Source organism: Canis lupus, chromosome 17 (genome assembly GCF_048164855.1).
Source record: "Canis lupus baileyi chromosome 17, mCanLup2.hap1, whole genome shotgun sequence".
In the NCBI taxonomy this organism is placed as follows: Eukaryota; Metazoa; Chordata; class Mammalia; order Carnivora; family Canidae; genus Canis; species Canis lupus.
In genome coordinates, this window is record NC_132854.1 from 58,918,005 (window position 1) to 58,928,732 (window position 10,728).

The 10,728-nt window shown below is 36.1% G+C and overlaps 1 protein-coding gene across 5 annotated transcripts in view; it reads left to right on the top strand.

The window, feature by feature from the left end:
• Window positions 1-9,988, top strand: part of FNDC3A (fibronectin type III domain containing 3A) — a 176,245-nt gene extending 166,257 nt beyond the window's left edge. For all 5 annotated transcript variants that reach the window (XM_072783156.1, XM_072783154.1, XM_072783155.1 and 2 more), the window contains 2 exons: window positions 389-516; window positions 7,436-9,988. In XM_072783156.1, coding sequence (XP_072639257.1) covers window positions 389-516; window positions 7,436-7,750 — 443 coding nt within the window. In that variant the 3' untranslated portion in view covers window positions 7,751-9,988. The remainder of the gene's footprint in view (window positions 1-388; window positions 517-7,435) is intronic.
• The last annotated feature ends 740 nt before the right edge of the window (window positions 9,989-10,728 follow it).

The window sequence follows — 10,728 nt, forward strand, 5'->3', positions numbered from 1 at the left end:
CAGTTTTATATCAAGCAACAAGAAGTATTTTTCAATTTAGGAGATTTTTTTAAATTACAAAATCTCATATTCTAGTTATGTTCTTAGAAACACCATTAACATTGTTTTTTTAGAACTGACATAATCCCTCTGTTGGCTTTTTAACTCAACAAAAACAGTGCTTACCTTGATAGATGTTTTAATCAATCTGGCCATTGTAACACCTATAGATTATATGGCCTGGAGATAAGAGTAAACCATTAATTAACTATGTCTCTGCAAATTTCAAAAATTCAGATATATAACTGAGTTTTAAAGGTTTGTTGATTTTGATTAAAACAAGTGTCTGTGTGATGTGCCAAGTTAAAAATCAAGTAGAGCAGATTTTATTTGTATTTGTTCTCTACAGCCCCCAAAATAGAGAAAATAAATGATCACACTTGTGAAATTACATGGGAATGTTTACAGCCAATGAAAGGTGATCCAGTTATTTACAGTCTTCAAGTTATGTTGGGAAAAGATTCAGAATTTAAACAGGTATGTGCAAAGATGTAATTCTGTGGATATTCATTTTTTTCTCATTTTTATGTACTTACAGTGCAAGATTTGTCTCTTTATCTTTCCAATTCAAAAAACATTTATTTAGTACATACTGTGTTCCGAAGATTAGTAACTACACAATATCTCTGTATATTTAACAGATGATTCATTCATTTGACAAGAATTTATTAAACTAGATGCCAGGCACTCAGGATATATAACACTGAACAAAAAGTTCTTACCTCTGTGGCACTTATATTCAGCAGAAAAGGAGATACTAAAAGCATAGGGAAGTACAGTGAATAATAAAACTGGGTAAAAGGAATAGGCAGTTTTGGGAGGAGAGACAGCTAGTGCTATTTCATATGGGGCAGTCAGGTGACAATCAAACAGAGACCCAAAGGAGGTGAATATGGGGAGAACAGTCGTCCAAAGAGTGGAAGCAATAGGTACAAAGGCCTTTGAGATAGGAGCATGCTTGTTAAATTTAATGAACAAGAAGGCCAGTATGGAGTTGGTTGTAAGAGCAATGGGGAAAATAATAGGTGATGTCAAGTAGTCAATGATAAAGAGGATCTTTGTGTGATCTTTGTGTGATATGAAGATCATGTAGGGGTATTACAGGCCACATTGTGACTTTTACTCCATGTATAATGAGAAGCTGGTAGAGGATTTTGACCAGAGTAGTCACAGGATCAGACACAAGGTCATTTTGGCTAGAATGGGACACGGGCAGAAGCAGAGAACATTAAGGAGGCTTTCAAAATAACAGTAATAATCATAATTATAATTCAGTGTTATAACTATGATAACAACCATTATGGAAGCCTACCTAGCAGAAGTATCACCTACCAGGGGACGCCTGGATGGCTCAGCAGTTGAGCATCTGCCTTCAGCTCAGGGCATGATCCCAGGGTCCCAGGATCGAGTCCCACATCGGGCTTCCTGCTTGGAGCCTTCTTCTCCCTCTGCCTGTCTCTCTGCCTCTCTCTCTCTCTCTCTGTGTGTGTCTCATGAATGAATAAATAAAATCTTTAAGAAAAAAAAAAGTACCACCTACCTACCAGGCTGAAAAATTTCAGAGATGGCTTCCTGGTACAGGGTGATTGGCAGTGAGATGAAGTCGGGAGCTTACCAGTATCTTTTATAAAGAAGTAGTTTTTATGCAAATCAGAGGCTAATTTCTGTAAGCATTTCATCTGGTTCTCCGTTTTTTCTTCTTGATTTTGAGTGCTTTTAAGCTGGATTGTTTTGAGGAGCTCATATTTTCTTTTCCCACTAGAAAATCATTCGTATTTTATTTCCATCACATGCTTTATAGTTATTAATAATCGAATATTTTTCAATATAGATATAATTTTTTCTTTCAAGTTTTGTTAAGTATGGAAGCGTCATTACAAAGGGCCCCAAAGTCAGGTTAAATTTGGCATTGACTGTTTTTCTTTATTAGGCCATCTGCAAATTGACATGATAATCAGATTTGAAAATAATTTACAGATAAGCAGGTTTCCTTCCAAGGAGGAAGCAAAATTACTATTAAAAATGTAATTGCATTACGTGTTTAAAGGAAATAGGGACCCCAGATTTGAGTAGTGTATGAATTTTAATAAACATACCACTACATGAAATAGCGCTGCTAATTCTAATTTAACTTAAAAGCAGATAATCCTGTCATCACTTTCACTTACTTTAGATTGTAAGCACGCCATAAAACCTAAAATACTTAAAACATCATCATATACTTGCTCATCCAAATCTCTTAAATATTTATAAAATTTTACAATTTATTGACAGGTTATACTCCCAAAAGTTTGAAGGTTGTGTTTTTAAGAGTTCAGTTCCATTCATGGAATGTAATATTTTACTTAAAATTTGATACTCAACACACATGTGCTAAATACTATGTATAAAGAATTGTGAGGGGCTACAATATTAATAGGTTATTGTTCTGATTTCAAGAAAGTTGTTTAGAAATTAACAAACAAGCAGAAATATTATAATCATGGCATTTTATATAGCCAAGCAAAAAGTCATAATAAAGATAAAACCTACTTTATAAAAAGGAATGATTTATTCCAGCTGGATTTTGTAATGTTTTCTAAAAGAAGTGCCATTTAGTGAGGGGACAGGGTGCATGATGGTGCTGTGAGCTAAGAAGGAGCTGTGAACTCTCAAGTGTGACTTGAGTAAGACTCAAAAATGGAATGTGTAGTTAAGGAAGCCAGGTCCAATGGCTTTTGGTCCTATGGGTCTTTATTCCATAGCAGTAGGAAGGGCTGATGTTTTTAAGAAGGGATTATTTTAAATAAGTTGGTGGTTTAGTTTCTAAACTAGCTTATCTGTTTACCTAAAAACCTTTAACTTACAATGTTTTGGGGATTGTGGATCTGGAAGCAAATTCACCTGGCAGCAATACCTGGGCTAAACTTAGAGGGACAAAGAAGGGAAAAAAGAAACAAATTGATTTCTTTGTACTCTTCCCTTTCTTTGCCCCTCTTTGATCAGCTTTGAGAAAACTCTTTGTTGCCTTCTTGCTGTGCAGTGCCCCATTCTGTAGCACTTTATCTAAAATGGCCCCCATTCTCTAAAATCACACTCTGACTTGCCTCCCATCTGACACACATCATAACTCCCATAAACAAAGAACAGCTGACCTTATTGTCATTAAGAGAAAGACTATTGGGGGATCCCTGGGTGGCTCAGCGGTTTAGCACCTGCCTTCGGCCCAGGGCGTGATCCTGAAGTACTGGGATCGAGTCCCGCATCGGGCTCCCCACAAGGAGCCTGCTTCTCCCTCTGCCTGTGTCTCTGCCTCTCTCTCTCTCTGTCTCTCATGAATCAATAAATAAAATCTTTAAAAAAGAGAGAAAGACTATTTGCATGGGAAAATTCATACCAAAGGTGCAAGTGTCTACTGGTTCTCTAATCCCCTAGAGAGTGTATATATTTTTTAAAGCAACTGCTTTTTTACCAAAATGGCATTTCAAGTTGTATAACAAGGTAAAGTTTAAAAATACTGGGAGACAGTAGAGCCATCTTCAAAGCAGATCAACCTCACCTCGGAGTCTGTACCTAAGGCACTTCTGTGTCACAGCTTATTATGTTGCAAGTTCCATGAAAACCAACTCAGACTGGCACAATTAAGTGTAAATCCTCTTAAGAAGAAGCCTAAAGGTAAGCAGGCCTCAGAATTGCTTGATACAGAAACTCAGTGAAGTTGTCAGGGGCATGGCTTTTCTCAGCAGTCTTTAGTGACTGCCCTAAGCCATGTGGAATTTATTCTCCCTCATTCACATTCAGGAAAGAGAAAGTGCTTAGACTGCAAAGCTTTCCCTTAACCAGTGACTGTTCAGGATTTAAGCCAACCAGAGCAGAGGCCTCCTCTGGAGTTAATAATGAGGCAAGCTTCTCCATGTACAAGGATTGGGTAAGGGAGCATTTGATACCCCATCAGAAGTCGGTATTGTTGGCAGTGTCAGAGAATGGGTACGAGGATAGTGGCTTGTTGGATTCTATACAACTTTTAAACTTCTGAACTTAGATTCCCAAAATGATGCCCCTCTGAGTGGCCTGCAGACCTAATGAACCTGAATGTCTAAGAACAGGACCCATGATTGTTTTATGTTTTTTAAAGTTCTAAGTGGTGCTTATGCACAACAAACTTAACTGCTCTAAAAGCTCCCAGGTTCACTTAAACTTCGAGGGGAAGAATGGTATGGACAAGAGCCATGTGGGTATTCCATTGTTTTCAGGGATTTTTACTGTTTTCTTCATGTGTTGATCACTATTGAAAATAAGTATTTGCAATCATAAATTCATAAGTTACAGAAGGATGATATATGGCCATATGTGCCATATTATATTGGCACATATTGCCTTATTATATGTCATAATGAATAATTACTTTAAAATGTAATCAAATGCATAATAAACCTTAAAGAAAGGTACAAACAAGTCTGCACTTAGCCTAAAAGTAATGTATTGTTAAAATCATTCTTATACTAACTACTATAAATGATATATACTGTGCACATTACTCAGTGTAAGTCAGATTGTGGATTTGTAACATACAGAGAGTAGAATTTGTTCCTTTGTAATGACAACTTCAAAAGTGGTTATCTTTGGGGATCCCTGGGTGGCTCAGCGGTTTCACGTCTGCCTTTGGCCCAGGGCGCGATCCTGGGGTCCCGGGATCGAGTCCCACGTCCGGCTCCCGGCATGGGCCTGCTTGTTCCTCCTCCTGTGTCTCTGCCTCTCTCTATATATATATCTATCATGAATAAATAAATCTTTTTTAAAAAAAAAAGTGGTTATCTTTAATAGCAAGCATGTTTACTTACCCTTAAAAGATAACAAGAGACTAATTTTCATTTTTGCTTGAGTTCTTGGTAAATCCAGCCAATCTATGTTTCTAAAATGTGAATATGGAGACATATAAACAAGTAAGATACTGGTTTCATTTTTATTTGTTATTAACAAATAACATTTGTTATTTTCTTCATGCTGTGACCTATTCACAAAGCTAAAATAAGGACAAATATCAATTTATGAAAATCTAAACTTAAAAAGTTTCCCTATAAAATTTTGTTGCAAACAAAAAATTCTGTTGCAGTTGATGTACAGTTTCAAAGTTCTTAGCCAGCTAAACATGCAGACTTCACAAGCTTAAGTTTAGTCTGCATTTCTCCATTGAGAGTAAATATAAAGAGCTGTTTTATTTTTTTGTTTTGTTTTAATTATATGTAACTCCAAGTATCTGTGAACAATAGCTACAGGCCAAAAAATTACGAATTTTTCAGAGTTTTACTTTGCTCTTTTCTGTTTACTAAGATCAAAACAGTTGTATCTTGTCAGTATGAAATGGAGGGGTGGAAATGGCGTGATTAAGTTAACTTTAGCAAGTTTATCTGTTTTCTTCCGTCCTCGTATCTATAGTTACCTACAAGAAGTCTCCCTGTTTAGATATCCTTCCAGCATCTGGAACACAAAACTGAAAACTTGACTTCATTATTTTCCCTCCCAGTCTCTTCTTTCCAAACTCTTTACTTCATCAGTGTCATAAGTTCTAACATGGTTTTGGTCTCCAAGCTTTGAACTGTTGAAGCAATTTTTTTTTTTTTGCCTGCCTGCCCGCCTACTTACTCAAAAATCATTTCTAAAAATGATCCATAAAAACTATACTGAGGTATCATATCCTTGTGCTTTCATACACAGCAGGAGCCCCTACCCTGCCCAGCTTTCTCAGTCCCTCATTCAGCTTTATGATCAAGATTCCTTAAAACTGTTGTAAATATCACACACCTAAAGTGGCCCCTGTGGAATTAGACCTAAATATCCAACTAGTGTTATGAACATACTCCTCCTGTCTCTCAGATCTCTTCACCTATCACCCTCATACCATTTGTTGAGTTTTTTCCCTAACCATATTACCATGCTCATTTGGAGACAAATGGAAAGTAAAGAAAATTTTAAAGACAAATGTCATCTATTATAGCCACATGACAAATAACGTATCTTTTTATCTTTACTATTTTGAGTTTGTTGTATGTATGTGTAGTCTGACACTGCTTTCTAATACACTCTTCTAATTTACTGACGTTGCTGCTTTTACCATGATCCAGACATGAACATTAATTACTACATTCCCACTCCCCGTATTACTTATGTGCATCCTCAGAACTAATGCATGTTTATGGTTTTCTTTGTTTCATGCTAAGTCTTACTTCCTTCAGTAAAAGCTCCTTTATATATTCTCAGCATCCACTGACACACATTTTGACATAAACACAGTCAATAACTCACTAATTTAGTGGCCTTAAGTACCGATTATATGCTAGATTCTGAAGACACAAAAATGAGACAAAGCTCTTAATTTTGCTCCTTCACGAACAAACCAGTATGTAAAAATCTTAGATTGACAACCCAGATACAATTGAAGTAGCTAAAATTGCCTAAAAGAGGGCTAGGTCAGGTTTGGGTTGATCTGACTTACAGCCCACCAACTAGCTCAAGAACTTAGTTGGGCAGGCAGTATGAGTCTTGATTTTCTCATTCATAGAATGAGGGAAGGGACTGATTAATGGAAATTCTAGCTTCCACACACTGAACACTTGTTATGTGCTGGGCACTGTGTGCAGTCCTTTAACAAGTACTAGTTTCTTTCATTCTCATAGTTACCATACAACATAACTATTACGCTCACTTTACTAAGGTGATTGGTCTAAGAGCACATGGAGTGTGGCCTGGCAGACTGTGCTCGGACGCAGGGGTGACCAGTCCCAGGACATATCCTCTTAATCATTACTAGCATGCTCTTGAAAATCCATGGAATTCCATTCTTGTTATTTCCTTTCTAAGGGATGGGCAGAGGAATTGGGTTTTAAGATACAATTCTGTGATTCTAAGTGATTTCTTTAAAGTTCATAAAATAAGTTGCCATAGACACCTGTAGAAAGCTCCCTTATTCACTCATTAATTGTTTCGGCAGATGTTTGAAATTGTACAGAAACCAGTTTTGTAAAGATATAATGAGGAAGAATGATTAGATGTGGTTTCCCTTCTCATGAAAGTTTCACAAAAGTTTGACTTCTTATACTTGAGAAAATCAAGGAAATACCTGTGGGCTGGTTTTCCTTGTTCTCTAGCTACTTTGGGGGCAAATCTTCTCTCCTTAACTGGTCTATAAGTTCTGCGAGGATAGGATGGCACATCCTCACTTTTACAGTTTCTCCTGCCCTTATACAGCAGATTAGCTCTTTAATAGAAAGGTAGGTATTTTTTAAATGTCATTTAAAAGATAAAAGCAGTAGCACTCCCTAGCTTCCATCTCAAAAATAATTCTAAAACTAGCCTGTTGTAAAATAGATTTTCCGCCTGACCTTCATACATAATTCTTCTTCCATTCTCTTATTAACAGATTTACAAAGGCCCTGATTCTTCATTCCGGTATTCAAGCCTTCAGCTGAACTGTGAATATCGTTTCCGTGTGTGTGCCATTCGCCAGTGCCAAGACCCCGTGGGGCATCAGGACCTAGTAGGTCCCTACAGCACAACAGTGCTCTTCATCTCTCAGAGGACTGACCCACCAGCCAGCACCAACAGAGACACTGTGGAAAGCACAAGGACCCGGCGGGCACTGAGTGATGAGCAGTGTGCCGCTGTCATCCTCGTGCTGTTTGCTTTCTTTTCCATTTTGATTGCCTTTATCATTCAGTACTTTGTAATCAAGTGAAAATATAACTTTATTTTTAATACTGTATTACATTTTATTTTGTCATGTACTAAAATTATTTCTGTATTGCTTTTACAAAAACAGTGGCATTTAGCACTGGCATTGAGACTATAATACATCATTTTTGCCATTTTCAATGCTTATATCATTAGGTAGAGGCTGGCACCTTATTAGAATGCAAGCCACAGAAATAGCAATTTTGGGGTTTTTTGTTTGGGACTTTTTTCTTTCCTTTTTTCTTTTGTTTTTTTTTTTTTTCTTTTTTCTTTTGTTTTTTTAATGCCTTCTTGTAAAACAGACTTTTCTAAGAGGCAACAATATATAATTGATATTTTGACCAGTCAGCATGAGTGTAACAGTGACAACCTGATCTGTTTGTTCTAAAGATATATTACCTAGTGAAAAATTCAGAATGATTAAAATTTACACTAACATGCTATAAAAAAAAAAAGTCAAAGTCTGATGCTGTGAAAGCAATCTAGTGCTATATTTCTACCTCCTCATTTGTCTTAATTATTTGGTAAGTGGGATTATGATGAATAACTGGAGGGGCTTAGCAGATAAAAACTGGATGAAAGAATATGCATGAAAAAAGAAACTTCTTGTTTGATAAATGTGGAGTTCTTCATTACAAGTATATATTCATGAATTCACAGATAAAGAAAGCACAGACAGTTTACTTGGCCTAAAAATATTTTAATGTTTACTCAGAAAGCACCTCTTCAGGTCTTGAGAACATGTTAAACTACAGAGGGCTTGTAGATACTTTTTAAAAGTAATCCTACTCAACTCTGAATTTCAAACCTATTTAATTTGGTTTTTGTGAGCCTCTGAACTATATGTATGTATGTATGGACATGCATATATATATATATATGGCATATATATAAACTATACATATGAAGTGTAGAAATATATATATATATATATATACACACACACACCCACATACTCCATCTATCTGGAATAGGCTAATTTTGAAGAACTCCCATAAGTTTTGCTGCTTCTCCCATAACTACTGCCATCACCATCAGAATTCATAATCAAACCTAATCTTTTTGTTTGGGGCACCAAATCCGAAGACAAAATTAATTTGCACCAGTAAACTTCAAGCTGCTTTCTTTCTTGAAAAACTAATGTTTAATGTAATGTCTGTCTGGATACTGTTCCAAATTGTTGATTGCATGTGGTTAATGTTGCATTAGAGCACTTTGCAATTGCATAATTCATTAACGTTTTGTGAGCTTGCATTTGTGAGTTATTGGATGATCAGACTGAACTTTGTCAAGTATCACATTGTACATCTTGCATAGATGTCGATGACTGCCAGTAATAATACAGTTTGTAATGAAACTATCTTAAAATTCTTGTTTTATCACATCTGTTATCTGTAAAACACTTGTAACTAGCCTTTTTAATTTATTATTTGAATTTTAGGGTAGTGAATCACTAATTTTTAGTTGCTGAGGTTATTAGCATTTTAGTGATTACTAAGCACTTCTGTCAGTCTTTGAAAAAAGGACATATGTTTTGTGCTTTGAAGATCTCTGAAGAATTTCTCTTATATTAGAATGGGCATGTATTGTAATTGTTTTATGTCAAATGATATGTGCTGTAGAAAAAACATTAACCTTTGTTCAAAAAAGAAACGGATAAACTTGGCCTTTCCAAGTATAAGAATGACCTGTCACTATAATATACTATATGTTTACATTTTATTTAAACTTAATCTCTTATGTATAGGCTAACTTTCCCCCCAAACAACAGTGATTGCGATTATTTTCTAGAAACTTCGTAAAAAGTGCCACATTTGGCAGTACAAATGAGTTTGAGTGTAATAGCCCAGAGATTTCTATATAGTTGAATGTCTAAAATGGTAAAATATGCCACTGTGGCGGTTACAGTGGCTTATGTTTTTCATAGTAATTCAAATGAACTCCTATTTTTGATAGTAAATGTCATTTAATAGTGTACTTGCCATTTGAGCCTCCCTGCAAAATCAGTGCAGAGGAGAAAACAATTTTTAATGTAATCTTGATTTTACCTCATATACTGTACATTCCAAAAACTCTAAACTTTTTAAAGATTATAGATACACTACCAAACATATCACCTTGAAATTGTATAAGGTTGAACTTCATACAAATGAATAAATATAATCTCATAAAAATACATAACTATGTAGCAAAAGTATCTTTAAAATCCATGGAAAATAAAAGTTGTATCATTCTTTTTTGAGATATGTTTATTGTATTCCTATATACTCATTATTTGCTGCCTCTTTTAGAGAATGAAGTGTTAAGGTCTCCCTCCTCGCAGTGGGCTTACAACAGTTGTTTTTGTTTTAGTAATACTCAGATCTTCAGTGTGAGAGGACCCATATTCAAGGAGGTAACGTCCAGTACATTAAAGAATGGAATTAGAAGTTTTATCCTAGTGACTTGATTTTGCGCAGTTCTCTAGATATCTTGCTCCCTTTACATGTATAAAGGATAAGGATGGCTCTGAGCTAAAGTCCTCATTGGAAGGGAAATCTCTGACCTCCATACCTTTCCTGCATTCTTCACCTATTTCCTAGTATCTTCTTTCTCCCACCATCAGGGGCCTTGCACCTTCCTGTTACTGGTGCTATCTGCCCCTGGGTCTGCCGTCCACCTGGAAATTCAACATGTCCATCTGCAGTGCCGTGCCAGAAAGTTCAGTCCATGCCTGAAAATTCTTACACACACCAGAAAATTCAATGTTCCCTCTCACCCTGTTAAAATTTCCATCCACAGATCTCAATGGGGATACACTGCTTTTTTTTAAGTAGGTTTTTTTTTTGTTTTTTGTTTTTTGTTTTTTTTAGATTTTATTTATTTATTCTTGAGAGACAGAGGCAGAGACACAGGCAGAGGGAGAAGCAGGCTCCATGCAGGGAGCCCGATGTGGGACTCGATCCTGGGACTCCAGGATCACACCCTGGGCCAAAAGCAGGT